The sequence below is a fragment of the Arachis hypogaea genome, chromosome 18 (genome assembly GCF_003086295.3).
Source record: "Arachis hypogaea cultivar Tifrunner chromosome 18, arahy.Tifrunner.gnm2.J5K5, whole genome shotgun sequence".
NCBI classification, from domain to species: Eukaryota; Viridiplantae; Streptophyta; class Magnoliopsida; order Fabales; family Fabaceae; genus Arachis; species Arachis hypogaea.
In genome coordinates, this window is record NC_092053.1 from 34,267,694 (window position 1) to 34,295,055 (window position 27,362).

General features: G+C 38.5%; 1 protein-coding gene across 1 annotated transcript; it reads left to right on the top strand.

Moving 5' to 3' along the window:
- Positions 1-4,777: 4,777 nt before the first annotated feature.
- On the top strand, positions 4,778-5,326 carry LOC112769903 (uncharacterized mitochondrial protein AtMg00810-like). The gene is made up of 2 exons (XM_025814352.1): positions 4,778-5,038; positions 5,087-5,326. The coding sequence occupies exons 1-2, from the start codon at positions 4,778-4,780 to the stop codon at positions 5,324-5,326; spliced, it is 501 nt and encodes a 166-aa protein (XP_025670137.1).
- Positions 5,327-27,362: the final 22,036 nt, after the last annotated feature.

The following is a 27,362-nucleotide window of genomic DNA, read 5'->3' on the forward strand; positions in this document are numbered from 1 at the left end:
GGTGGAGACTCGATACTCTGCTGACCATATGTCATAAGTGTGGCCAGACACTGTGAAAGTTCCAGATGAGCTCGCCCCCGTGAATATACACCAGTGAGGGTGTTGGATATGAATTGTGATTTATGATTGAGTTTAACTCGAGTTGGAGATGCACGACAGAGGGACAGTCCAATGGTTAGCTACCAGGACTTGTCGGGTTGGCTATATAACCGACAGATGATATCATCAGCCATTAGGACAGACATTCATCATATGCATACTATGTGAATTGTTTGGAATTGCCTAATTGACTACATATTACCTGCTAATTATCTAAATGTCATACCTGCTTCCTATCTGTATCTTCTTGTCTGATATAATTGTGTATGCCATATTATATTACTGCTGGCGGTTGGAAGGTCTGCAGGAATTGGAAAGGGAAGTATTAGTTAGACTGAAGATCCTTAGTCAGTTGCCATTTATGGTTTAGTCTGTTTATAAGCTTTGAATTATCTGGTGGAAGTTCTAGGATTGCCTTCGGCTTTCCCAGGAGATTACATGTTAGATATGTGGTTACTGTTACCATATTGAGAACCTCCGGTTCTCACCCATGCGGATTTTGTGATTTTTAGATGCAGGACGTGAGGCTTCTCGTTGAGGCATGCTAGAGATTTCTAGATAAGCGAAGATCCTTGTTTCTTGGGACTTTACTTTGGTTTTATGTTTTCAGTTAGATACTTTTATCTCCACTAAATAATGTATATAAATATATTGTTTTGACTCCTCTTAGAGGTTGTTTTGGAGAATAGGTTTTACATTTCGCCCTTTGGGTTTCTTGCTTTATATATATTTGTATATACTTCTATGCTCGGACCGGTTTTCTCTGCAACCGGATTTTGAGTTTTGGATATTTGTGTTTTTGGCACTCTTTGGATATATTCTTGCGTTAGCTTATCCTTTATCTGTTTCGTTACGTTAGCGATCGGAATGTTGCGCTTTTCTATTTAATGGTTTTGATTTACCCCTTTTCTTTCAAAGGCTCTTAGTTATAAACATTCTTCACAATACTATATGTACTAAATTTTATTTTTAGAGGTTGTAATACCTCGCCACCTCTATCTTATGACTTAAGCATAAGGCTCTGTGTGGTAGGGTGTTACATCAGAGCTCTTATCATTGCTCTTCTTAAAGGAATATTGAAGGTTATTGAAGTAGTCGTGGTGCTGTTTTTCCTTTGCGTCATTTTCACGAACACCTGGTGGTGTTTCAAGTTGCGACAAATTGTTTGCTTCCATGGCTGCAGAACCTAACCAAGTGACATCCTCCAGTTCATCAATGGTCCCAAATTTCACTTCTTTTCCCATCTCAATGAAGCTTGATGACGACATCTTTTGCAATTGAAGGATCAGGCGGAGTCCACGATTGAAGGCCATGACCTGATTCATCATATCACTGGGGAACACATTCCAGTATGAGTCACAACCATAGGAGAACTGAATCCCGATTTTACAATTTGGAAGCGACAGGATGTACTCCTCAAGTGTTGGTTACTTGCCTCAATGACAAAGCCCTTCACAACTTAGATGGTAGGTTGTGTTTATGCATTCGAGGTACGGAAAATATTAGATGATCATTTCTCCTCTCAAATTAGGGCAAAACTATGCAGTTAAAGCACAAATTAAGTAGTGTTCGAATTGGAGCCTCTGTAAATGACTATCTGTTAGTGTTGAAAGGAACAATTGATGCGTTGGCTTTGGTTGGAGAACCGATGTGTGAAAGTGATAATGTGAATGCGATTTTAAATGGTTTAACTGAAGAATATGCACCAGTACTTACCTCAGTAGTTGCATGACCTATTAGTATCTCAGTAGGTGAATTAGAAGCACTTTTGTTGGCTCATGAAAGCATGCTAGACAGATTTTGAAAACCAGAATTGTTGGTTCAGGAAAATATGGCTCAGTATTCGCAAAGTTACAATATGAGAGGTGGTTTTAGAGGAGGCAACAGAGTCGGTTTTCGCGGTGGCGACCGGTCAGGAAGAGAAGGAAACAATTCCTATAGTGACAATAGGTTTAATAATGGAAATGGTTACAGCAGGTTTGGTGATAACAATTTTGATAGTGCAAGACTGGGATATGGTGATGGTTTTGGATCCAACAAGAATTCAAGGTTTGTGCACAATGAGAGGCAGCAAGGGTATAATGGTGCATCTGGTTCAAGACCATTCAGCAACAATGGTATGAGACAATCTCACAATGAAAGACCAATTTGTCAAGTTTGTGACAAAGTTGGGCATACTGCCAAGACATGCTGGTACATGTATGATAGAGGAGACAGCTCGGGCTCCCGTTCTCAACATGAATATTCCATCCCACAGGGTGTACAAGGCTCACAAGCTCATCTAAGTCATGTTCTGGCTACTCCAGCAACGGTTCAAGATCAGACCTGGTACCCCAACTCAGGTGCAACACATCACATGACGGCTGATCGGCAAAATCTAATGGAAAAGGAGCCTTATATAGGAACTGACCAAGTCATTGTGGGAGATGGTTCATGTTTGCATATCAATCTTGTTAGGAAGTCTTATTTTAAAGCTGATTCGAGTACCACAAAGTTCTTGCTTCAAAAATTACTTCATGTCCCTGACATAACAAAAAATTTGCTTGGTGTCTACAAATTCTGCTGTGATAATAAAGTATTTTTTGAGTTTCATTCTGATTGTTGCTTTGTGAAAAATCAGGACACTAAAGAAGTTGTGATCAATGGAGAAGTTGAGCAGGGAATGTACAAATTTGTCAATTTCGAGCCCTCAAATAAAGTAACTGCCTACGTCTCCTTTATGTCTGCTGCTGATAGTTTTCTTTTGTGGCATAATAGGCTAGTCATCCTTCTTATAGTGCAGTCTCTAGTGTTCTAAAATTCTGTGATATTGTAGTTGACCCCAATAAATCTGTCTGTCCAGCCTGCTATATAGGAAAGTCTCACCAATTACATTTTCCAGTCTCAAATACAGTTTACACTACACCCTTAGCTTTAGTTTACACAGACATATGGGGACCTGCCCCAATAGCTGATTCCTATGGAAATTTTCACTTCATAAATTTCATTGATGCTTTTAGCAAGTTTACCTGGATTTACTTCGTTAGATCACGCTCCCAACTTAAATCAGTCTTTAAATGCTTTCAACAAATGATTGAGCTGCAATTAAATGTTAAAATAAAAATGGTACAATCTGATAATGCTGCTGAATATGTGAGCTTGTCCAAAGATTTACAGATGCAAGAAATTCTTTATCGCTTTTCATGTCCTCATGAACACCAGCAAAATGGTGCTGCTGAGCGGAAGCACCAGCATGTTGTTGAAAACGGGATGACCATGTTAGCAGGAGCTGGTATGCCAATCAAGTATTGGGGGAAGCTTTCAGCACTGCAGTACATCTGATCAACTTGTTACCCACCCTGTGCTTGCTAATCAGTCACCGTATGAGAAATTGTTTGGCAAAAATGATGATTACTCCAGTCTTCGGGCTTTTGGCTGCTTATGCTTCCCACAGTTGTGGCCCTACAACAAGCATAAGCTAGAGTTCCGATCTTCCCCTTGTGTGTTTTTGGGGTACAACGGCTCCCATAAAGGTTATAAGTGCCTTACCGAGCAAGGAAAGTAGATAATCTCCCTCAATGTTGTGTTTAATGAGCATCAGTTTCCGTTTAAAGACAACAACTTTGCTGCCTCCCTTGGCGGCCAATCTGCTCTGCCACCAACACTTTCAGCCAGTGCTCCAGCTATCCCTACTCTCCAAAGATCTCCTTTCCCCACCATTGTGTTGTCTTCACAGCCAGCTTCCTCACCTTTGCCTCAACCGTCGCACTCCCAAGTTCTCCGTTCTGTTCCTTCCTTGTCCCCCTCTCCTTCTCTTTCTTTCTCACTGCAGCAGCTATGCTCCTCACAACTCATAACATCTTTTTCTCCTTCTGCACCCTCCAACACACTTATTCCTATTCCAATCTCTGATTTAGAAATTATTTTACCTGATTTGCCCCCTACTCAGCCACCTACTCTAAACACCCATCCGATGGTTACCCGAAGCAAAGCTAGCATTGTACGACCCCGAGCCTTTTTAGCACCGATTGAGCCGAGATCAGTCAGAGATGCACTGCAACATCCAGATTAGAAATTGGCTATGGATCCAGAATACCATGCTCTTATGCGGAATCAGACTTAGAAATTGGTTCCTCTGCCTTAAGGTCGAGAGGCTGTTGGCAGCAAGTGGGTTTTCCGGGTTAAATACAATTCTGATAGCACCCTCCAAAACCATAAGGCGCGGTTAGTAGCTCAGGGTTTTTCACAGCGACCAGGGTTTGATATTATTGAGACCTACAGCCCTATCGTAAAGCCTACTTCAATCAGGATTGTACTCACTCTTGCATTGTCAAAGTCATGGACCATCAAACAACTTGATGTTAACAATGCCTTCCTTCATGGTGAGTTGGCTGAGGATGTGTACATGAATCAGCCTCGGGATTATGAGATTGGCAATGGCAGTTTAGTATGCAAGCTTACTAAGGCCTTGTATGGCCTTAAACAAGCACCATGAGCTTGGTACTACAAGCTATCTACAGCGCTCCAACATCTTGGCTTCCTTGCTACTAAGTTTGATGTGTCTGTCTTCACCCGGTTCAGACATGACTCAACCACTGTAGTTCTTGTGTATGTCGATGACATAATCGTCACAGGTAGCTAGGATAAAGTTATTGATGATGTCATTCAACAACTCAACACTAGGTTTGCATTAAAGGACATGGGTAGCCTAAACTACTTTCTTGGTATTCAAGTGACCAGGACAGACGGTGGTGGTCTTCTCTTGTCTCAAGAGAGATATGTTAATGACTTGTTAAAGAAGGCTGAGATGCAAGATGGTAGGCCGTGCGTCACTCCCCTGCCATCAACGGTTAAGTTCTTTGCCTTTGGGGGATCTACCTTCAATAACCCGAAGCTCTATCGGTCTGTTGTGGGTAGTTTGCAATACCTTACCGTGACCAGGCCTGAGTTGGCTTATTGTGTGAGTAAAATCTCACAATTTGTGCAACATCCACTTGATAAATACTAGATACTTGTGAAATGTATTCTGCATTACATTCGTGGTACCTCCAACTTTGGTTTGCTACTGCAACCAGCAGATATCACCATTGTGGCAGCATATAGTGATTCTGACTGGGGAGGCGATCCAGATGATAAAAGATCCACTGGGGATTTTTGTGTGCTACTTGGGAAGAATCTGGTGTCATGGTGCTCTAAGAAGCAAGGGCTGTGGCTCGGTCAAGCACTGAGGCTGAGTATCGAGCTATAGCGGATCTGGTAGCTGAGTTGCTTTGGATTAAGAACCTGATGGTTGAGCTGCACGCAGAACTCCCAGCTCCTCCCTCTATATATTGTGATAATCTCAGTGCAGTACTCCTTGCAGCCAATCCCATTCTGCATTCAAAATCCAAGCACTTTGAGACTGATCTTCACTTCGTACGTGCCTTTGTGATGAAATGACTCATTGGTGTAAGCCATGTCCTCGGAACGGTTCAAGTTGCGGACATTTTCACTAAGGCTCTACCTAGTACTGCCTTTCTGCACTTTAGAGATAAGTTAATGGTTGTTGAGCTCCGACATTATACTGGGATTAGAGGACATGGATCGGATGAGGATGTCAATGGGCAGCGTAGTAGTGAATTTAATAAAGAGAGTGTCAAGCAGGGACCATGACAAGAATTATAATTTGCCTTGTACAAAGTTTGAAGCACCTAAAAAGTTTTGAAGATAGAGACCATGATAGTGTATGTATTAGTTGTGGTAGTGTATTAGGCGTGATAAGTGCATTACTGTGATGGTGCATTAGTTAGTTAATAAGTGTGTGGTTCTTGGTGTGCCACCTGACAGGGAGTCCAACTATTGTTGTAGTTACATATTACAGATATTCATTCATTCTATTCAAGCATACACAATTGAAAATTCATCTTCTCTATTTTCTCTTTGCTCTCTATTTCTTTCCTCATTCATCTTCTTCCCTCTAAACCTGGTACCTTTACGAAGAAAGGATAGCAGATGCTGTCAAATCCTAACCTCCGTGTATTCCAATGAGCATATCTCGAGCTATATAGGTCCAATTGATGCAGTCTCAACGGCGTTGGAAAGCTAACTTCAAGAGCTTTCCAGAAATATATGATAAACTATACTTCGCTTCCAGAATAATTGCTAAAACTGCATTAAACGTCCACTTCTGGCATTTAATACCCAAGAAGGACCAAGCCCAGCGTTGAATGCCCAAAACTAGCGTTCAACGCCAACCAGGGAGCAGAAGACAGCACGCTCACCCCTTAATGGGCGTTCAACACCCATACTCCAAGTTGAACACCAGGCTTGACCGAAGCACATGACCAAAGTAGGTCCAAAGTGGATTTTAGCACTCCTTAGCTTATCTAGTCTTATCTTTGTAATTTTTAAATTAAAATTATCATCTTTTAGCGTTAGTATCTCCTATATAAAGAGGAGATCACTTAGGTTTAGGAGTCATTCACAAAACATTATTTTCGTTTTCTTGTAAAGCATGAGTAACTAAACCTCCTTGTTAAAGTTAGGAGCTCTACTTATTCCTATAGATTAATACTATTACTCTTCATCTTCAATTCATGCTTGATTCAATTCTAAGGTGTTGTTTTCGTTCTTAATTCAATGAATCTGGGGTGGAACGATAGTATGATCCCTTATTCTACATGAGCACTTGTGATTCTCGACAGAGTTATCTTGCTTGGGCTACAACTTGAAAGCACTCCTCCTAAATTGCCCATTATCTGGGCCAATTAGATATGTGACATATAATCTGGTTAGTTTTAGGTAATTGAGGTTTTTGTGTTGCTAAACTAGATTTCTGAGCTTCACCCTCTGATCTGAAAGAATTGACTTTGTGTGTGGCGTTTTAGTAAGGTCAGGGGAGATTAACTCGCTAAGACATTAGGTTTTAATCACTAATGATTTGCCATGGAATGAATCACTCATTGTTGAATTAGTGAGCAAGAAGGATTAATCGAGATGGATGAGCATCTTCGAAGCCTTAATTGCTTTCATATATTATCTCTTTACCAATCTTTAATTGCTTTTCTTTACTTTCTTGTTTATGCGCATTCAACAACAACAACTCTCTCTTCTATTTGCCTGACTAAGTCCTGCAAGACAACTATTGCTTGCTCAATCCAACAATCCTTATAGGATCGACCCTCACTCACATGAAGTATTACTTGAACGACCCGGTGCGCTTGCTGGTGAAGTTGTGCGAGTTCTAATTTCGCGCACCATATTTTTGGCGCCGTTTCTGGGGATTGTTCGAGATTGACAACTACCGGTTGTCTTGTTACTTAGATCAGGTACTTTTTACTAATTTTTATCTTAATTGTGTTTTTTGTTAAAATTTTCGAACCTTCTTTGTTTCTTTTCCTATAATTTTTCAAAAAGTCATCTTAGTCATCTTTCTCTTTCTTTCAAATTTTTAAGTTTGGTGTCTCTTAGTAGTTTTGGTCAATTATTTTTTGTTCTCTTGATTTTCGAAAATTGTTCTTGTTTGCTTTCTTGAACTTTTGATTTCTATCTCGTTTTACCTTTTCTTTCTTTCTTTATCTTCGAATCTTTGTTACTTTCCCTTGTTCGATTTCAATTATTTTTTAAGTTTGGTGTTTTTCTAGTGTTTTTATTTTCTTTTTAAATTTTCAAAAAAAATATTTCTTTTACAATTTTTGAAAATTTTGCATCTTTTTCTTATCTTGATTTAAAATTTTAAATTTGGTATCCAGTCAGCAATCTTTTTGATTAATTTAATTTTCTTTAATCTTATCTTGTTTATCTTTCCTAATCTTTTGATCTTTTTCTTTGATTTTAAAATCTTGTTATCTCATCTTTATTTTAAATTCAAATTTTAAAAGTTTAGTTTGTCTTTATTCTTTCTCTCTTTTAATTTTGAATTTCAAAATCTTTATTTAATCTTTTCTCTTTAAAATTTTTTGAAAATCTTCAAACAACTTTTCTATCTTTATTTTTGAAATCATTTTAATTAATTGTTTGAAGTTATCTTAATTAGTTTGGTGTTTCTTTAGTTTTTCTTTCTTTCAAATTTGAATTTCAAAATCTTTTCTTATCTTATCTTGTTTCTTTCTCTTGATTTCTTCTTTCTAATTCTTGAATTTCAAAATCTTTAATTGACTTTTTCAATTTTCAAAAATTGCATTTTTAATTTCAAATCTTGCTTTATCTTGTTTTAATTTTAAAGGTTTAATACCTCTTTAATTTTTCTCTTTCTTCATTTTTTCGAAAACTTCATAATCTCTTTCTCTTTCTTTTATTTTCAAAAACTTTTTGAGTAAAACCTCCCATCTTTATTCTCAATACTCTAACTCATTTGATATCTTTATTAGAGTATTCTAACAGGGAGTTCTCTATACTCTAACATAAAGACTTCCTTCTTTTCCTTTTCTTGTTTTGTTCTTCTTGTTTATGAGAAAGAACAGGGATAGAGAAGCCCTTCTTGATCCTGATCCTGAACCTGAGAGGATCTTAAGGCAGAGTTTGCAACAAGCTCAAGCTAGCAGAGCCGTACGGAATCTCATAGACTCTCTAGAGCAAGCAGCTACAAATACAACTATATATGACAGCCAACCTAGACGTAAAAGGAGACGCAAGCAAAGTCCTTGGCTCTTATACTGCATCCACATCTGATTTCTATCGGTGCAACATCTTTATACCTGCCATTAGTGCCAACAACTTTGAGCTTAAGCCTCAACTGGTCACTTTGGTGCAACAGAATTTCCAGTTTCATGGACTCCTGCAGGAGGACCCCAACAAATTCATATCTGATTTCCTGCAGATCTGTGACATTGTCAAGATCAATGGAGTGAGCCCAGAGGTTTATAAGCTCATGCTCTTCCCCTTTGCTGTAAGGGATAGAGCAAGGCTATGACTGGATTCTCCGCCTAAAGAAAGCCTGGACACATGGGAGAAGGTGGTCAACGGATTTTTAACCAAGTTCTTCCCACCTCAGAAGATGAGTAGGCTTAGGGTGGAGGTCCAGACTTTCAGACAGAAAGAGGGAGAATCCTTTTATGAAGCCTGAGAGAGATACAAGTAGCTGATCAGGAGATACCCTCCAGACATGATCTCAGAGTGGACCATGTCGGAGATCTTATATGATGGCCTCTCCGAGCTGTCCAAGATATCACTGGACCACTCTGCTGGTGGATTACTCCACATGAAGAAGATGCCTGAGGAGGCGCAGGAGCTCATTGAAATGGTTGCCAATAACCAATACATGTACACTTCTAAAAGGAACCCTGTGAACGCTGGGGATACTCAGAAGAGATGAGTCATGGAGGTGGACACACTAGATGCCATTTTGGCTCAGAATATGCTCGTGTCCTAACAGATCAACATGATCTCCCAGCACTTGAGTAGGGTGCAGAGCTCAACTGCCAATGCTTAAGAGGCAGCTTATGAAGGAGACTGATAAACCACTATTTCATGGTTTATCTTATGCTTAATTGAGTGGATTTTATCAACTCTTTACCCACTTATTCATACTATTTGCATGGTTTTACATTTGCCTTTCTGATTTTATGATATGATTGAAAACATGCTTCTTTGGCCTTAAGTTCCCTATGTTTAATCCTCTCTTATTACCATTAGATGCCTTGATGTGTGTGTTAAGTGATTTCAGAGATTACAGAGCAGGAATGGCTCAGAGGATGGAAAGGAAGCATGCAAAAGTGGAAGGAATACAAGAAGTTGAAGAAATTGCTAAGCTGTCCAGCCTAACCTCTTCGCACTCAAATGGCTATAACTTTAGCTACAGAAATCGAAACGATGCGGTTCCAGTTGCGTTGGAAAGCTAACGTCCGGGGCTTCGATTTGATATATAATATGCCATAGTTGCCTTAACGCTAGGTGACGCGGTCGCGTGATTCACGCGGACGTGTCGCAGTGGCAAAAAACCAGCGTGGCAGATTTCTTCTCCAGCGATTTCTGGGCTGTTTTCGACCTAGTTTGCGACCCAGAAAACATAGATTAGAGGCTATAAAGTGGGAGAATACATCCATACACAGACAAGCTTTCATATTCACAATTTTAGGATTTAGATGTAGTTTTTAGAGAGAGAGGTTCTCTCCTCTCTCTTAGGATTAGGATTTAGGATTTCTCTTAGTTTTAGGAGTGCCTCTCAATCCCAGGTTCAATGTTCCTTTTATTTATTTTTCTAATTTAATTTATGAACTCTTCCATGTTACATTTGATATCTTTATTAGTGCTAATTGAGGTAATTCAGATTTATGATTGCTTTCTTTTATTTATTATATAAATAATTTGAATTTTTCCCTTTTGGCTTTGGTTGAGTCATTGGAGACACTTGAGTTATCAAACTCATTGTTGACTGAAAATTAGAATTCTTCAAGAATTAATTCGAGTTCCAATAACTCTAGCCTTTCCCAAGGAAAGACTAGGACCTGAGGAATAAAAATTAATTCATCCACTTAACTTACCTTCATAGTTAAAAGTTAACAAAGTGGGAGAAAAATCTAATTCTCATTACAATTGATAAGGATAACCACGATAGGACTTCCAGTTCTTATACCTTGCTAAGAGCTTTGTTATTTATTGTTTTAACGAATTGTCATTTAAATCACTCGTTCCTTACTTTCAAAATCCCCAATTTACAAGACTCATAACCAATAATAAGAACACCTCCCTGCAATTCCTTGAGAAGACGACCCGAGGTTTGAATACTTCGGTTATCAATTTATTTAGGGGTTTGTTACTTGTGACAACCAAAACGTTTGTATGAAAGGACTTTTGAAGGTTTAGAGACTATACTTGCAACGAGGATTTATCCGCAAATTTCTAGACCACGCAAAAGTTCTCTCGTCAGAGACACTGGTGACAACGCTTGGACCACCATGGAGGAAGTAAACTACATGGAAAACTCCTCCAGAAATTCCAATAATAATCCCTATTCAAATACTTTCAATCAGGGATGGAGGAATCACCCTAACTTCAGGTGGAGAGATTAGCCGAGGCCTCAACAAGGCTTCAACAACAATCAGGGTGGAATTAACTAGAACAGGTTCAACAACAGACAGTTCCAACCCTTTCAGCAACACAGAGCCTCTCTGACCTGACTACTATAGTCTCTAACCTCTCCAAGACCACTCACAGTTTCATGGTAGAAACTAGGTCATCCATTCGGAATTTAGAGATACAGGTAAGTAAGTTGAGCAGGAGGATACCCGAGACCCCCTCCAACACTCTTCCAAGCAAGACAGAGGTGAATTCAAAGGAAGAGTGCAAGACCCTCACTATGGAAGCTGAGGCCGAATCCAAGGAGGAAAATGATGCGGAGGATTTGAAGGAGAACAAGGCTCAGGAGGAGATTGGGAGTGTCACCATGCACGTCCCTATAGAGACCAAGGAGCCTGAAGAACAACCTTCTCCGAACATGCGAGAGGAACCTGAGGATGAGCAACTTGCTCAGTTCTTGGCAGTTCTCAGGAAGCTGCAAGTTAATATATCTTTTGCAGAGGTGTTGAAGAAGAAACCCCCTTATATGGCCTGCCTGAATAATGTGATTTCTGAAAAGACGGTTCTAAAGGGGGATAAAACTGTGGTGCTAACCAAAGAATGCAGCACCCTAGTCTGAAAGAAGCTACCTCAGAAGATACCAGATCCCAGAAGCTTCCTTATTCCCTGTACTATAGGGACCATCACATTTGTGAAGGCATTGTGCGACCTTGGATCAAGCATCAATCTTATGCCCCTCTCTGTGATGAGGAAGCTGGAAATCCAGGAGGTGCAACCGACTAAGATCTCGCTGGGGATGGCAGATAAGTCCCTGAAACGGGCATATGGATTGGTGGAAAACGTCTTTGTAAAGGTTGAAGACCTTTACCTCCCTGCAGACTTCATGATACTAGACATTGGGGAGGACAAAGACAATTCCATCATCTTTAGAAGGCCTTTCCTAGCTACTGCGAAGGCCTTGATTGATGTGTTAAAAGGAGAGCTGGTTCTGAGGCTATGGGAGGACTATATCCTATTTAAGATCCTTAACCCTCAGTCTCTCTCTGACAAAGGAGGTACTACTGCTCAACACTTAGTGTTCCAACCTTCTCTCTCAGTACAGAGCATTACGGAGCCCCCAGTCATCAAACCTAAGTTTAGTGTCAGGCATCCATCACCATGAGGAAGGAGGCACCAAGAAGAAGGTACCCAAGGGCTGGAGAAACAAGAAGATTCCAACTAAAGACCTCTCACCTAGTATGAGAGTTGTCTTCACTGAAAGTCCAGTCATTCCACACATTGTGAACTGAATCCTCTCTCTGGAGCATGTTGAGCTGATTCATGAGAGTACAGGAAGAAAGTTCACCATGAGGGGTGAAGATCTGAGCCCCTATCAACCTCCGTAAAGTAGCTATCCGTCAAGCTAATGACGGTAAAGAAGCTCTTGTTGGGAGGCAACCCAACCATACATATAGTACTTTTTCTTTCTTCTGTTTATTTTAATTTAATTTCATATTAGTTTATTTTCTATTCATTTCCATAGTTTTCCCTTTCTTTTTAACGTTTGTGATCATGTGTAGCACCTAGAACAGAAACAGAAACGCATAGGAGTAAAAACAGAACACCCTAAAGGTACCCCTTACTGGCGTTGAATGCCAGAACTGGCGCCCAGCGCCAGAAAGGAAAGGAAACAAGGGCGTTCAACGCCCATTTAGGAGTCCCAGGACCATTTTTTTTGGTCCCCTTTGAGCGTTCAACGCCCATTCTTGGCGTTGAACGCCCCACCAAAAAAAGGGAGGGGGAGAGTCTACCCCTGGTGTTCAATGCCCAAACCTGGCGTTGAACGCCCAGGGGGGGCAAGGGCATTCAAATTCGCAGCTTCAAGAAGCCAGTGGGTCCCACCCATCTCCCACCTACCCCACCTTTCATTCACTCCTTACCTTCTCTCTCCTCTTACAACCAATATTCCATCCCCATTCATCTATCACATCCACATTACTTTCCTTGATTCCCACATCCTACTTTCCCTCTTCCCAATACCCCTTCATAAATCCCATCAACTGAATTTCTCACCAACCCTACCCACTTTAAATTCAAAATTTTCACCCCCATTTTCCCTCCCACATGATCGAACCCATACCCTCTCCACTCCTATAAATACCCCTCCCTTCTACCCCATTCACCACACCTTCACAATACTCTACCCCTCTTCCTCTTTACTCTTCATACACTTCCCTTCTTCCTTCTTCATTTCCCAAAAGGCCGAAGCCTCTTTCCCCTCTCCCTCTTTCTTTTTCTTCTTTCCTCTACTATTTCCCTTTTCTTTTGTCACTATTTGCTTGAGGACGAGAAAATTCTTAAGTTTGATGTTGGAAAGCTCCACTTTTTGTTTTCTATTCCTTATCTCCATGGCACAAAAAATTGGAGAATACTCAAGGAAGATAAAAGAAAATGCCCCCACTTTCGCCTTCGAACCATGGAAAAACTTAAGATTCTTCACCAAAGCACATCAATACCACTTCTATGGCGTGGTGAGGCACAAAAAAGTGATATACGAGGTCCCCTTTAGGCTCAAGAAAGATGAGTATCCAGAGATCCAACACAAAGTCTGGAGAAGAGATTGGGAAATTCTGGCAAATCCTATTTCAGAAGTTGGAATGTTAATGCTGCAAGGATTTTATGCCAACGCCTTGGTTACCAAGAAGCATGACACTAATGTAAACCTGGTGCCTAAAAACTGGCGCACCATGGTCAGAGGGAAAATCCTAGATTTCAGCCCCGAGAGTATGAGATTTGTGCTGGAATTGCCTCGATTACAAGGAGACCCGCACTCTTACACTCGAAAGGTCAACTCTGACCAAAAACTAGAACAAGTTCTTGCTGATATATGTGTGACTGGAGCTTAATGGAAGAGGGACGCATAAGGAAAGCCTTACCAACTGGGTAGGCTTGACCTCAAACCTGTGGCTAGAGGATGGTTGGAGCTCATCCAACGCTCCATCCTCCCCACAAGTAACCAATCTGAGGTTTCCATTGAGAGGCAGTAATGATCCACTGCATCATGCTCGGGAATGAGGTGGAGGTACATGAGGTAATACCTCAAGAGATCTACAAGGTAGCTGAAAAGGCCTCCCCCCAAGCACGGTTGGCGTTCCCTCACCTCATTTATCGCCTATGCAATGGAGCTGGGGTTCGCATAGGAGGAGATACCCTAATTGAGAAGGACCAACCTATCACAAAAAGGGGTATGGAGCATGTTAGGGAGCTTGCACATGGACCACAGCAAGAGCCCATTCCACCACCTCCATAGGAGATCCCGGAGATACCTCAGGGGATGTACTTCCCTCCCTGTGACTATTGGAATCAATTAATTATATCTCTAGGGGAGTTAACTTCATCTATGAATCAGCTGAGGATAGAACATCAAGATCAATCTGCCATCCTCTATCAAATGATGGAAAATCAGAGGAGCATGAGGAAGGAACAACTGAGACAGGGGCGCGACATTGAGGAGCTTAAATGCTCCAGAGGATTCCCTGGAGGGAGCAGTGGCTGCCATCACTGAGGTGGTTTAGTTTCATCCTCCCTTATTTATTTTATCCATGTTTTCATTGTACTTTATTATTATCTATTTTCTATTCTGGTGCATGATCACACATAGGATTTTGTTCTTTTCTAGTGTTATTTTCTTTTCTTTGTTTCATTTCAAGATGCCTTATGTATCTCACATCAAGTTTAAAAGAAAAATTTATTGAAAAAGGAATAGTAAAGATGCACAAGGTTTCGAGTAATATCATAAGTTATTCCAATTACTTTGATGTGGTAGCCTTACCTTTATCTTCTGAATGTATGAATTAACTGTGCATAATTGATATTGAGATTGAGCATATTGGCTCTTGAAGAACAGTGAATTTAGAGAAGTATTATTGATTCTCTAAAATATGAAAAAGATTGATTCTTTAAGCAAAAGAAACAACAAAAAGAAAAAGAAAAATAAAAAGAAAAAAGCGAAAGAACAAGGGTCCAAGGCTTTGAGAATCAATAGCTAGGAGGGTCAAAATTGGCCTAAAAAGCTCAAATGAGTTTCTATCCATAACTATATGCTTGTGGTGTGAAGGTGTCAAGAAAATCTTGAGACTGAGCATTTAAAGTCGTGATCCAATGCTATAAAGAGTACACTTAAGAACTTTGAGCACCACTGTCTGGGAATTTAAGCAAAGCTAAATTCGAATCCAAAGGGTTCCCTCAGTTAAGTGCTTGTGGCATTTATGTATCAAGTGGTAATACTTGAAAACAAAACGCTTAGAGTCACGACTAGGCTCAAAAGGTGCAAATAAAGCACCAAAAGAAAAGACTGTGTTCAAGAATCAAGAAAAACTAAAAGAAGAAAATCAATAATATCATCCGGATTCTAGTTCCAAGGGATGCCAATATTTCTGAGTTTCAAAGGAAAGTGAGATGCCAAACCTGTTCAGAAATAAAGAGCTAATAGCCCTATTCTGTAATTGGAACTGAGCTTCATTGACAACTCTAAAACCTGATGTATTTTTCTCTTCCAATTTGTCCTATCTTGTTTTTGGTTGCTTGAGGACAAATAATATTTTAAGTTTGGTGTTGTGATCCGTGAGCATTTTGTACCCTTTTTCATAGCATTTTCATAGTGTTTTTGGTTATATTTTATTAAGTTTTAGTATGTTTTAGTGCAAAATTAATCTTTTGGATGCTACTTTGAGTTTTTGTGTTATTTCTATGATTTTAGAGGATTTTCTGGCAAAATTGGCAGAATCTTGTTCAGAGACGAAGAAAGGATAGCAGATGCTGTCAAATACTAACCTCCGTGCATTCCAACGAGCATATCTTGAGCTACAGAGGTCCAATTGACGCGGTCTCAACGGTGTTGGAAAGCTAATTCTGGACCTTTCTAGAAATATATAATATTCTATACTTCTCTTCTAGAATGATTTCCAAAACTGGCGTTAAACATACACTTCTAGTGTTTAACGCCTAAGAAGGACCAAGCCCAGCATTGAACGCCCAAAACTAGCATTCAACGCTAGCCAGGGAGTAGAAGACAGCATGCTCACCCCCCACAACGCCCAAAACTAGCATTAAACGCCAGCCAAGGAGTAAAAGACAGCATGCTCACCCCCTAATGGGCGTTCAATAACCATACTCCAAGTTAAACGCCAGGCTTGACCGAAGCACATGACCAAAGTGGGCCCAAAGTGAATTTTAGCACTCCTTAGCTTATCTAGTCTTATCTTTGTACTTTTTAAATTAAAATTATCATCTTTTAGGGTTAGTATCTCCTATTTAAAGAGGAGATCACTTAGGTTTAGGAGTTATTCACAAAACATTATTTTCATTTTCTTGTAAAGCATGAGTAACTAAACCTCCCTGCTAAGGTTAGGAGCTCTGCTTATTCCTATGGATTAATACTATTACTCTTCTACTTCAATTCATGTTTGATTCAATTCTAAGGTATTATTTTTGTTCTTAATTCTATGAATCTAGGGTGGAACGACAGTATGACCCCTTATTCTATATGCTGCACTTGTGATTCTCGATAGAGTTATCTCGCTTAGGCTACAGCTTGAAAGCACTCCTCCTAAATCACCAATTATCTGGGATAATTAGATATGTGACATATAATCTGGTTAGTTTTAGGTAATTGTGGTGCTAAACTAGATCTCTAAGCTTTACCTTCTGATATGAATGAATTGACCTTGTCTGTGGCATTTTAGTAAGGTCAGGGAAGATTAACTCGTTAAGACATTAGGTTTTAATCACTAATGGTTTGCCATGTAATGAATCACTCATTGTTGAATTAGTGAGCAAGAAGGATTAATCCGAATGGATGAGCATCTCCGAAGCCTTAGCTGCTTTCATATATTATCTCTTTACCAATCTTTAATTGCTTTTCTTCATTTTCTTGTTTATGCGCATTCAACAACAATAACTCTCTCTTCTATTTGCCTGACTAAGTCTTGCAAGATAACTATTGCTTGCTCAATCCAACAATCCTTGTGGGATCGACCCTCACTCACCTGAGGTATTACTTGGACGACCCGGTGTACTTGCCGGTGAAGTTGTACGAGTTCTAATTTCACGCACCAACAAAGATACAATATTCCACCGAAATCCAAATATCTCTAATGATGAGATATTAAAGTGAGAATATTCCCCCGAGACCCAAATCCCAAATATCAAATACATCCCAAAATACCAATTATTATTAAACTAATTGGTGTATATAAACTTATAAACTCAAGTCTCACAAGTAACACCAACACATTATATATATATATATATAAGAGAGAGAAAGAGAGAGAGAGAGTCTTCTAACACGAAGATACTATCAATCTTATATTTTGGGTACGTATCAAATGAGAGCTTCAAGAAGCCCTATAAATAGTTAAAGCAAATGCATATGAGCCACATGATTATTTAACAATTGTTGGATGCATTATTAAAGAGCTCCACTTGCTCCACTATCTATGATGCTTTCAGTAAAGATAATTTAACAAAGAAATAATAAAACAATACTAACCTAACAAATCTCCACCTAACTTTTTCTTTAAATTAGAACAAAATTACAATACTATAAAAGAGATACAAATTAAATTACACAAGTGGGGCGAGCAAAACCTTCATTAAGAACCCTAACATATCTACCAAAAGAGATTGTATCAGAGAACATCTTCATCATATTCGGCAATATTTGTTATTGCATTTTACTCTTATTTCTTCTTATTTTTGAGTTTTGAACAATTTGATTTCCAATGTCCTTCTTCGTGGCAGTACCTACATCTTCCTTGACGATAATATTTAGACTTCCAACATTCTTCCTTATCTTGAACAATCAAAGCATTGGTGGCATCAACATCATTGCCATTATCATGCTCCATCTTCCTTATGTAATGTTCAAAGCAACATCATAGCTTGTTGTTCTCTAGAGAAAGTCTCGTCCATATTTTTCAACTCTATCACAAGTGATGTGAATTCAACAATCTAAGATTTCACTGATGTTCCTTTTGCCACATGAAGCATAAACAAATGATGGAAGACACCAAAACAGTTTGCCACTGTTTTAGTCATATATAATGACTCCAATTTTTCCATAATGTGGCTGCTATTTTTTTTGAAAGAACTTCTTGTAATACATTGTCTGTGATGCATAACTGAATCATAGAAGGAGCCTTGATAAACCACTATTTTATGGTTTATCTTATGCTCAATTGAGTGGTTTTTATCTACTCTTTACCCACTTATTCATACTATTTGCATGGTTTTACATTTGCCTTCCTAATTATGTGCTTTGATTGAAAACATGTTTCTTTGGACTTATATTTGCTAATATTAATCCTCTCTTATTACCATTAGATGCCTTAATATGTGTGTTAAGTGTTTTCAGATATTATAAGGCAGGAATGGCTTGGAGCATGGGAAGAAAGCATGCAAAAGTGGAAGGAATACAATAAGTTGGAGAAATTGCTAAGCTGTCCAGCCTGACCTCTTCGCACTCAAACGGCTATAACTTTAGCTACAGAGGTCCAAATGAAGCAGTTTCAGTTGCGTTGGAAAGCTAATGTCTGGGGCTTCGATTTGATATATAATATGATATAGTTTCCCTGACGCTAGGTGACGCGACCGTGTGATCCATGTGGCCGCGTCGCAGTGACAAAAAACCAGCGTGGCAAAATTCGAAACTAGCGAATTCTGGACTGTTTTCGACCCAGTTTGTGGCCCAGAAAACACAGATTAGAGGCTATAAAGTGGGAAAATGCATCCATTCAAAAATAAGCTTTCACATTCACAATTTTAGGAGTAGATGTAGTTTTTAGAGAGAGAGGTTCTCTCATCTCTCTTAGGATTAGGATTTAGGATTTAGGATTTCTCTTAGTTTTAGGAGTGACTCTCAATCTCAGGTTCAATGTTCTTAAATTTATATTTCTCTTCTACTTTTAGATACTCTAATACTTTTATTTGTTAATTACTTATGTTGCCCATTTGATTCATAAATCTTTCATGTTAGATTGGATTGCTTTTATTAATATAATTTGAAGTATTTCAAACTTATGATTGCTCTCTTTAATTTATTAATGCTCTTTGTTTATCCAAATTATTTTCATTCAAGTAGACTTTTTTCCCTTTTGGCTTTGGTTGAGTCATTGGAGACACTTGAGTTATCAAACTCATTGTTGATTGAAAATTGGATTTCTTCATTTCATTAATTCAAGTTCCAATAACTCTAGCCTTTCCCAAGGAAAGACTAGGACCTGAGGAATAAAAATTAATTCATCCACTTAACTTACCTTCATAGTTAGAGGTTAACAAAGTGGGAGAAAAATCTAATTCTCATTACAATTGATAAGGATAACCAGGATATGACTTCCAGTTCTCATACCTTGCCAAGAGTTTATTTTACAGTTATTTATTTATTTTTATTGCTTTGAAAATATACCTATGCCCATTGCCCAAACTCCAGAACCTCAATTTACAAACTCATAACCAATAATAAGAACATACCTCCCTGCAATTCCTTGAGAAGACGACCCGAGGTTTGAATACTTCGGTTATCAATTTATTTAGGGGTTTGTTACTTGTGACAACCAAAGCGTTTGTACGAAGGGATTTTTGTTGGTTTAGAGACTATATCTACAACGCAACTATTTTTATGAAATTATTTACTGGCAAAAATCCTAACGCCAAGCCTTTTGATCGGTCTCTTCCCATTGTGGCTCCTCCATTGTTTATGGTATTTTAGCTTTGCTATCAATTGCAACTCTGATACCATTTTGTGTGAAAAGTATCATCATACAAACTTTTCACATTCTAAAATTCATGCAACCATCAAATTGTTTAATTTCAAATTTCATGGTGGACAACATCTTTGAAACAAATTTGTCCCTGAACTCTTACAATTTGTTAGGAATTAAGGTGGTAAGAGTGGCTCAAAAAAGTCAATGGAAGAGTAATAAAATGAACAAAATGGACATGAAAAATTTACGTGATTTGGTTTAAAGCCTATATCTATGGACAAAAAAACAACCAAATATTTTATTATAAAATATGACAAAGATATAAAATAGGTGACAACTCCACCTATCCCAAAGATCTCTAATAATGAGATATCAAAGTTACAATACTCCAACCAAACCCAAATCTCAATGTCAGTCTTGTGTTTTTTGTGCTCAAATTAGAGCTTCAAGAAGTCCTATAAATACTATAAGCAATTGCATATCAGCTACAAGATTATTTAACAATCGTAACATGCATTATTAAAGAGCTTTACCCGCTCTACTGTCTATATATAATGCTTTCAATAAAGATAGTTTAACAAATAGATGATAAAACAAAGCTAACCTAACAATGTTGTGGTGAAAGGGTTTAAGGATAGAGGAAGAAAAATGTTAGAAATGGTCCAACAACAACAGATAATGCAGGCAGGATAGGTGGGCTAAAGGCCAATGATAATGTAGCAACAACAGTGGACTACAAAGGCAGCTAGAAGTTGTAGAGGTAGGGAAAAGAATAAGGGGTAAGGGGTTTGCGTTTGTGTAAAGCGATGGGAGAAAGACGAAGGTTGAATTTAGGGTATTACAATCATTGAATTTTCTATGAAAAATCTATCGGTAATGTTCAACTCGTTATATGAAACATAACATCTAGATTAAATAATTTATCATCGAAGTTTTCTATTAAAAATTTGATGGCAATACTTAAGCCATATTTAAAAAATGGCTAAAAAATCTGTGCCAAATTTATGTACGGATTTAAAACTTTGATAACGATAATTAACAAAATTTCATTTATTTAATTACCATAAGATTTTCACACATTAGATTCAATGATAATGCCGAGAATAATAATGATCATGTTTCAATTGTGCGATAAGGAAAAAAAAGGGGATTTTGATTTTGATATAAATTAAAGAGAAGATAACAAAGATTTGAGGATTTTGTGAAACTTTTTTTGCAACAAAATTTTCTTGTTATGAAAATATTGTTGAAGCATTTTCTCCTATACGATCTAAGCAATGATCTGAAAACAGTACACATGATCTAAATTTGAACCATTGACATTCCTCTACATCAACCCATCTTTAAATGATGATTTGGTATGTGTGTTGAATTGTTGTAGCATCCGAATATATTTAGGTATATATGTGTGTTGTTATCGATGTTAACTTTGTTAATCCTTAATAGTAATATTGTACTTAATTTTTTTCAAATGGTTTGATTAGTATATTTTCTATCATGTATACTACTCCTTTAGATTTCTCCATAAGTTTTTTGAAGTGATTTGTTCAAATTTGGTTATCTTCATTAACCATTTCATTATTACTAATATTATTGTAACACCCTACCACACAAAATGCATACATATATAACAAGGATAATATAGCTAGAAGTCTTGAAAAAAAAGGGTACGATCAAAACAAAACCGAAGATGCATCGCTCATAAAAAATGATAAAACAGAAAGCTTATACAGAAAACCAAAAGATAGGTATATAAAGAGTTCCAACGGATACGTATAATCAAGCTCTAGACTTGACCTGTGAAGCCAAGGCCGACTAGAGTTTATATTTATATATATATATATATATATAGCCCTTAAAATATAAACAACATTAAGTCCTAGTTCTCCAAAATAAACCTCTAAGAGGGATATACAACATAAGGTACAAAAGTGGAGAACAAATACATAAACTAAAATACAAAATAAGTCCCAAAAGATAAGTCTTCGCTTCAGCAGAAAGGCAAATCCAGCACACTCAGCAAGAAGCGTCATGTCATGCATCTGAAAAACAACAAATACGTATGGAATGAGAATCAGATCAGCATGGTAGAGGTGCGCAAATAGATAATATATATGGTCCCGAAAAAGCCAAAGGCATTCCTAGAACTCCGACACTCAGAATTATCTTAAAATTTATTCTAAACCAGAATTATCAGTAATCTGTCTAAGGGGATTCTAATCTACGCAGGAAGCTCAAAATCATCTCAACCTAGAGCAAGTGGGGCGAACCACACCCTTGCATTTACCCAGGGAGCTCAAACCACCTTGACCTGGAGCAAGTGAGGCAAACCACACCCTTGCATCTACCCGGGGAGCCTCAACTAACCAATGTGGAGTAAGTGAGGTGAACCACAACCCTTGTGTCTACCCAGGAGGTACGTTCTCATAAGTCCAGGAGGAAAAGAGGGGATCCTACCTGCCACCATCTCACTAGAGGCGATTTTACAATGCAAGGACGATCAAAGAAGGGGATCCTCACCTTAGCTTCCACCATCTTATTGGGGTCGCACTTTCGAGAAAGAGTGCTTGAGATAAAACAGTCACATTTATAATCATATCACGCCCAATATTGTATTTATAATTAGTATATAGTTCTTCAAGGTTAGATCCACTATACTTCGATATTTTCTCTTTAATCAACTCAAAACACTTCACGAAACTACTCAAGTTAACCTACCCACAATGCTCTGTAACCTTAAGTATCTGACTCTAAATACAAAACAAAAACTACCTCTTTAATGTACCAGTATACTCTCGCTCATTCCAAAAGCCTAAACACTAGCTATTGGACCTTAAACAGAGTTTTCAGAGGTTTGGAAAACTAGAGGAATGGTTAATAATTCAAAATTTGTGAGTTTTCAAACAAAATAGTGGTTACGGAGGTTTAGAAGCTTGCTAGAAAGGTTAAACAATTAAAAATAGGATTTTAGTGCAAAACAGGGCATCGTGCGTATGCATCATATTGTGCATACGCATGCAGCAGCAATTTTTCCAGCGCGTGCGTACGCATCATAATGTGCGTATGCACAACTTGCAAAACTTCCAAAGTATGCGTATGCATACCCTCGTGCGTACACACGAGTCTCTCCATTTGCTCTGGTCTGTGCATATGCACGATAGTGTGCGTACGCACACATACGAGATTTTCTGGTTTTTTGCAAAATTCTGTTTTTAAACCCAAACTTCAAATGTGTATAATGTTTTCGTTAAAAATCATTTTTCGTCCATTCTTCGAACGTTGTAAATTTTACGGATCAATTTTCATTCAAAATAAGTTCTACACAATTTGGGGGTCTGGAAAACAAGTTATGATCTGCCGAAGTTGGTTAAAAATAAATTTTTACCAAAGTTTACAAAATCTATAGTTTTTTAAAATTCTCAATTTTAAACCCTTTGTTTCACAACCAACTCAGCCTCAAATGTTCCTAAATCACGCTCTCATGCTTTCCAATCACCCCACAACATACCAACATATAAATTTATCAATACCACTCAACAATTTCTAACTACAAATTCACATCAAAACTCAACCAAATCCATTTCAAGCATTATCATGACTCACTAAACACTAACCCATTACTTATCAATCATTTAGTCACCCAAAATACCAATACTTCATTATCAATTTAGCATCATATTCTTCATATATATACATATATACAATAATTGCATCAACTCCAACCACTTCTGTAACACCCTACCATACAGAGCCTTATGCTTAAGTCATAAGACAGAGGTGGTGAGGTATTACGACCTCTAACAGTAAAATTTTATATATATATATATATATATATATATATATATATATATATATATATATATATATATATAGTTAAAAAGATTTATAACTAGAAGCCTTTAAAAGAAAAGGGTTAAGAAAAATCATTAAATTGAAAAGCACAACATTCCCGAATACGATAACATAAGCGAAGCAATGTAAAAGATAAGCTGACACGGATATATATACAGAAGAGTGCCAAAATATAAATAACAAAGATCAAGACTCGGTTCGCGAAGGTAACCGGCCCGATATATATATATATATATATATATATATATATATATATATATATATATATATATATATATATATATATATATATATATATATATATATATATGAGAACCCAAAAGAAACCCAAAATACAGAGTTACAGAACCTATTTCTCCAAAATAACCTCTAAGAGGAGTTAATACAATATATATATAAACAGTGGAGATAATAAGTATCTATATAAATACATATAACCAAAATAAAACCCCGAGAGATAAGGATCTTTGCTAAATCAGAAGCTTCCAGCATGCCTCAGCGAGGAGCCTCACGTCCTGCATCTGAAAACCACAAAATCCGCATGGGGTGAGAACCAGAGGTTCTCAGCATAGTAACAGTGTCCACATATCTAACATATAATGTCCTGGGAAAGCCAAAGGCAATCCTAGAACTTCCGACATATAATTAAATCTTATAAACATAACTAAACCATAAAAATGAAAATAGGCAATTAGCTAAGGGTCTTCAATCTATCTAAAACTCCTCTGTCCAACTCCTCCGAACCTCCCAACCACCATCGGAATCAAGAGTTACAAACACAATTATTGCATGCAAGGAAATCACAGATAGAAAGCATATACAACACATAGGCAGGTAGCAAATAATTTATACAATCACTTAGGCAATCCAAACAAGGCATACCAAACAAACATATAGATGCATATGATGCATGCCTATCCTAGTGGCTGATGAGTCTCATCTGTCGGTTATATAGCCAACCCGACATGTCTGGTAGCTAACCCGGGCACAGTCTCTCTGTTGCGTCTTATTACCATTAGAGAAAATCCGTGCCCTGTCACCATTAGAGGGTATCTGTGCCCTGAAATTAATTTATCGGCTAATTATTCACTAATTTTATAGATTTTACAATTTCACTATCAAATTCAACATCATACTCATTAAATACATACATATACATTAATTTCATTAAATCCAACCATTCAAACATTCAAGCCTATCCTAAAGCAACTAACCTAAGTTTTCACGCAACATTATAGATTAACCACGAGAAACCAAAACAATACCTTGGCCGATTCGTTCTAAAGCTTAAAACACTGAACTTCAATCTTCAAAGATTCCAAATCAATTCCAACATGCTCCAATTTACCAATTCAACTCCAATACAACACAAATTCAATCTAATCCATATAATTCACCACAATTAACACTAGAGTTAACAAAATTGGACAGAACACAAGGGTTTAGAGTGTTCTTACCTTATCTATTGATGATTTTGGTAAAACCTAACAATTACCCAATGCTAGATTGCACCTAAACTACCAAAACCATCAAAATCACTCAATACCCAAACCAAATTCACACAAATGAAAGGGATGGAAAACTGGGCACAAAATTCAGAGATACATACTACTTTATTCGAATAGAAATGAAGAGCTTAATGAGACGAACGCGTGGCTACAAATAGCTCGTCAATCGGAGCTCTGGATTAAAAGTTATGTGTGATCAAAGATGACGATGAATAGTGCTTTTGTTAGGTTTTGTATCCCTTCACCATTTCAGCGTGAATCTCAAAGTGGAAGGATTTTTTTGGCTGAAAAGCCTAACTTTGGGTTTATATATATTGGGCTTGGGCCCAATACGTGAGAGAACCCCCTCCTCTTATTCGTTATAATGTCGAGGCCACGGATCCACCAGCTGTACAGGAACTCCTCCAGTAGCGAGACCACGTGCTGACGGCCCTTCGGAGCCATTTACAACAAGCACAAGCATGTATGAAACTGAACACTGATAAGAAGTGCAACGAATTGGAGTTTCAAGTCGATGATTTGGTTTATGTGAAGCTCCAACCATATCGACAGCAATCAGTGGCGACGCGCAGGAATAAAAAACTTAGCATGCCCTATTTTGGCCTATTTTCGGTGATTGCCAAAATCGGGAAAGTTGCATAAAAGTTGCAACTCCCGGCGACTGCTAAAATTCATCAAGTCTTCCATGTGTCATTGCGTAAGAAGTGTACCGGAAGAACCCCAGAACCCATCATCCCTTCACCGTTGCTAGATGGACAGGGCCTCAAATTGCAGCCTTAACTGGTCTTAGGACACCGTATGGTCAAGAGGGATAATCGCTGGTATGAAGAGGTATTGATCAAGTGGCAAGCCTTGCCGGTGGAAGATGCCACCTGGGAAGTTTATAAAGACATGAAGCGGATACATCCCAACTTTGACCTTGAGGGCAAGGTCAATTTTATCGGGGGGACTGTTGATAGAAGGATAGAGAAAGGGGCAGCTAGCATAACAAACTCAGCTAGCAAAACAGAAGCAACAAACTCCCCTTGAATAATAACAAATATATAGGCAAGGAAGGCACCAAGGAAATGGCATGGATGTTGTAAGCTCTGACTCTCCCCTTCTGAAATTACTCTTCTCTTGTTATTCTTATCCCTGGCTATTTTGATCAATTCTTCCTCTTCTCTGCTACAAGAAGCTCACCCTCTCTCTACTTCACTCCCCCTTCTTTATCTGTTGTGAATTGGTTCATTTCATTGATTGTATAACTTTCTCACACTACACCACATACTCCCTTGATTCAATACAATTGTTGAAATGTCTGCATTGTTATATCAACTGGTGCTTTTGTTGTAATTTTCATGGCCGACAATACACGGCTGCAAACAATACAAGACGCTATCAACAAACTCTTGGAATGCTCTAAAGCCCACCATGAGAAACTCGCCACCATCAATCAATCCCTGGCTTCGCTCCAAGCCCATGTCGCTTAACGTGCTGAAAGATCGGTGTCGGCAAATCCGCCGCAGTCGATCTTCGCGCTGCCACAACACGTGATGTTGGAGTTTCCCCGTTTCGCTGGAGGCAATGATGTCCTCCAGTGGATCTATCGGGCGGAACGTTTCTTCAAGATCCATGACATCCTAGAAGACCATAAGGTTAACCATGCTATCGTGAGCCTGAAAGGCAACGCCCTGTCCTGGTTTCAATTGCTCGAAAGAACAAGCCCGATACAAGATTGGTTCACCTTATCTACTGCGATGCAAATCCAGTTCGGTCCTTCATAGTTCGATAACCCCCGCGAGGATCTACTGAAGTTGAAATAATCCTCCACCTTCACCACGTACTTCGACACCTCCGATCTTGCCGCAAGGGCATACGGTATAGATGACGCCCTTCTTCTTGACTGCTTTGTCGGTGGGTTACACCTGGATCTGAAACGTTAAGTGAAATTGCATTTGTCAAATTCATTGCTATAGGAGGTCGCGTTGGCCAAGTTATTCGACGAGAATTTCTTCCCAGCCTCATCCCAATCTCGAACCCCAGCCATGCCCTTCCTCACCCAACACCAGAAACCCCCTTTTACTTTAGCGAGTAAACCAGCCCCACGCACGTTTTCTACACCAACGCTCCTCCCAACCCCATCCAAATTGAACCCCCTCCGTAAGCTCTCCCCCGCTGAGATTCAATTTCGCTGTGACAAGGGTTT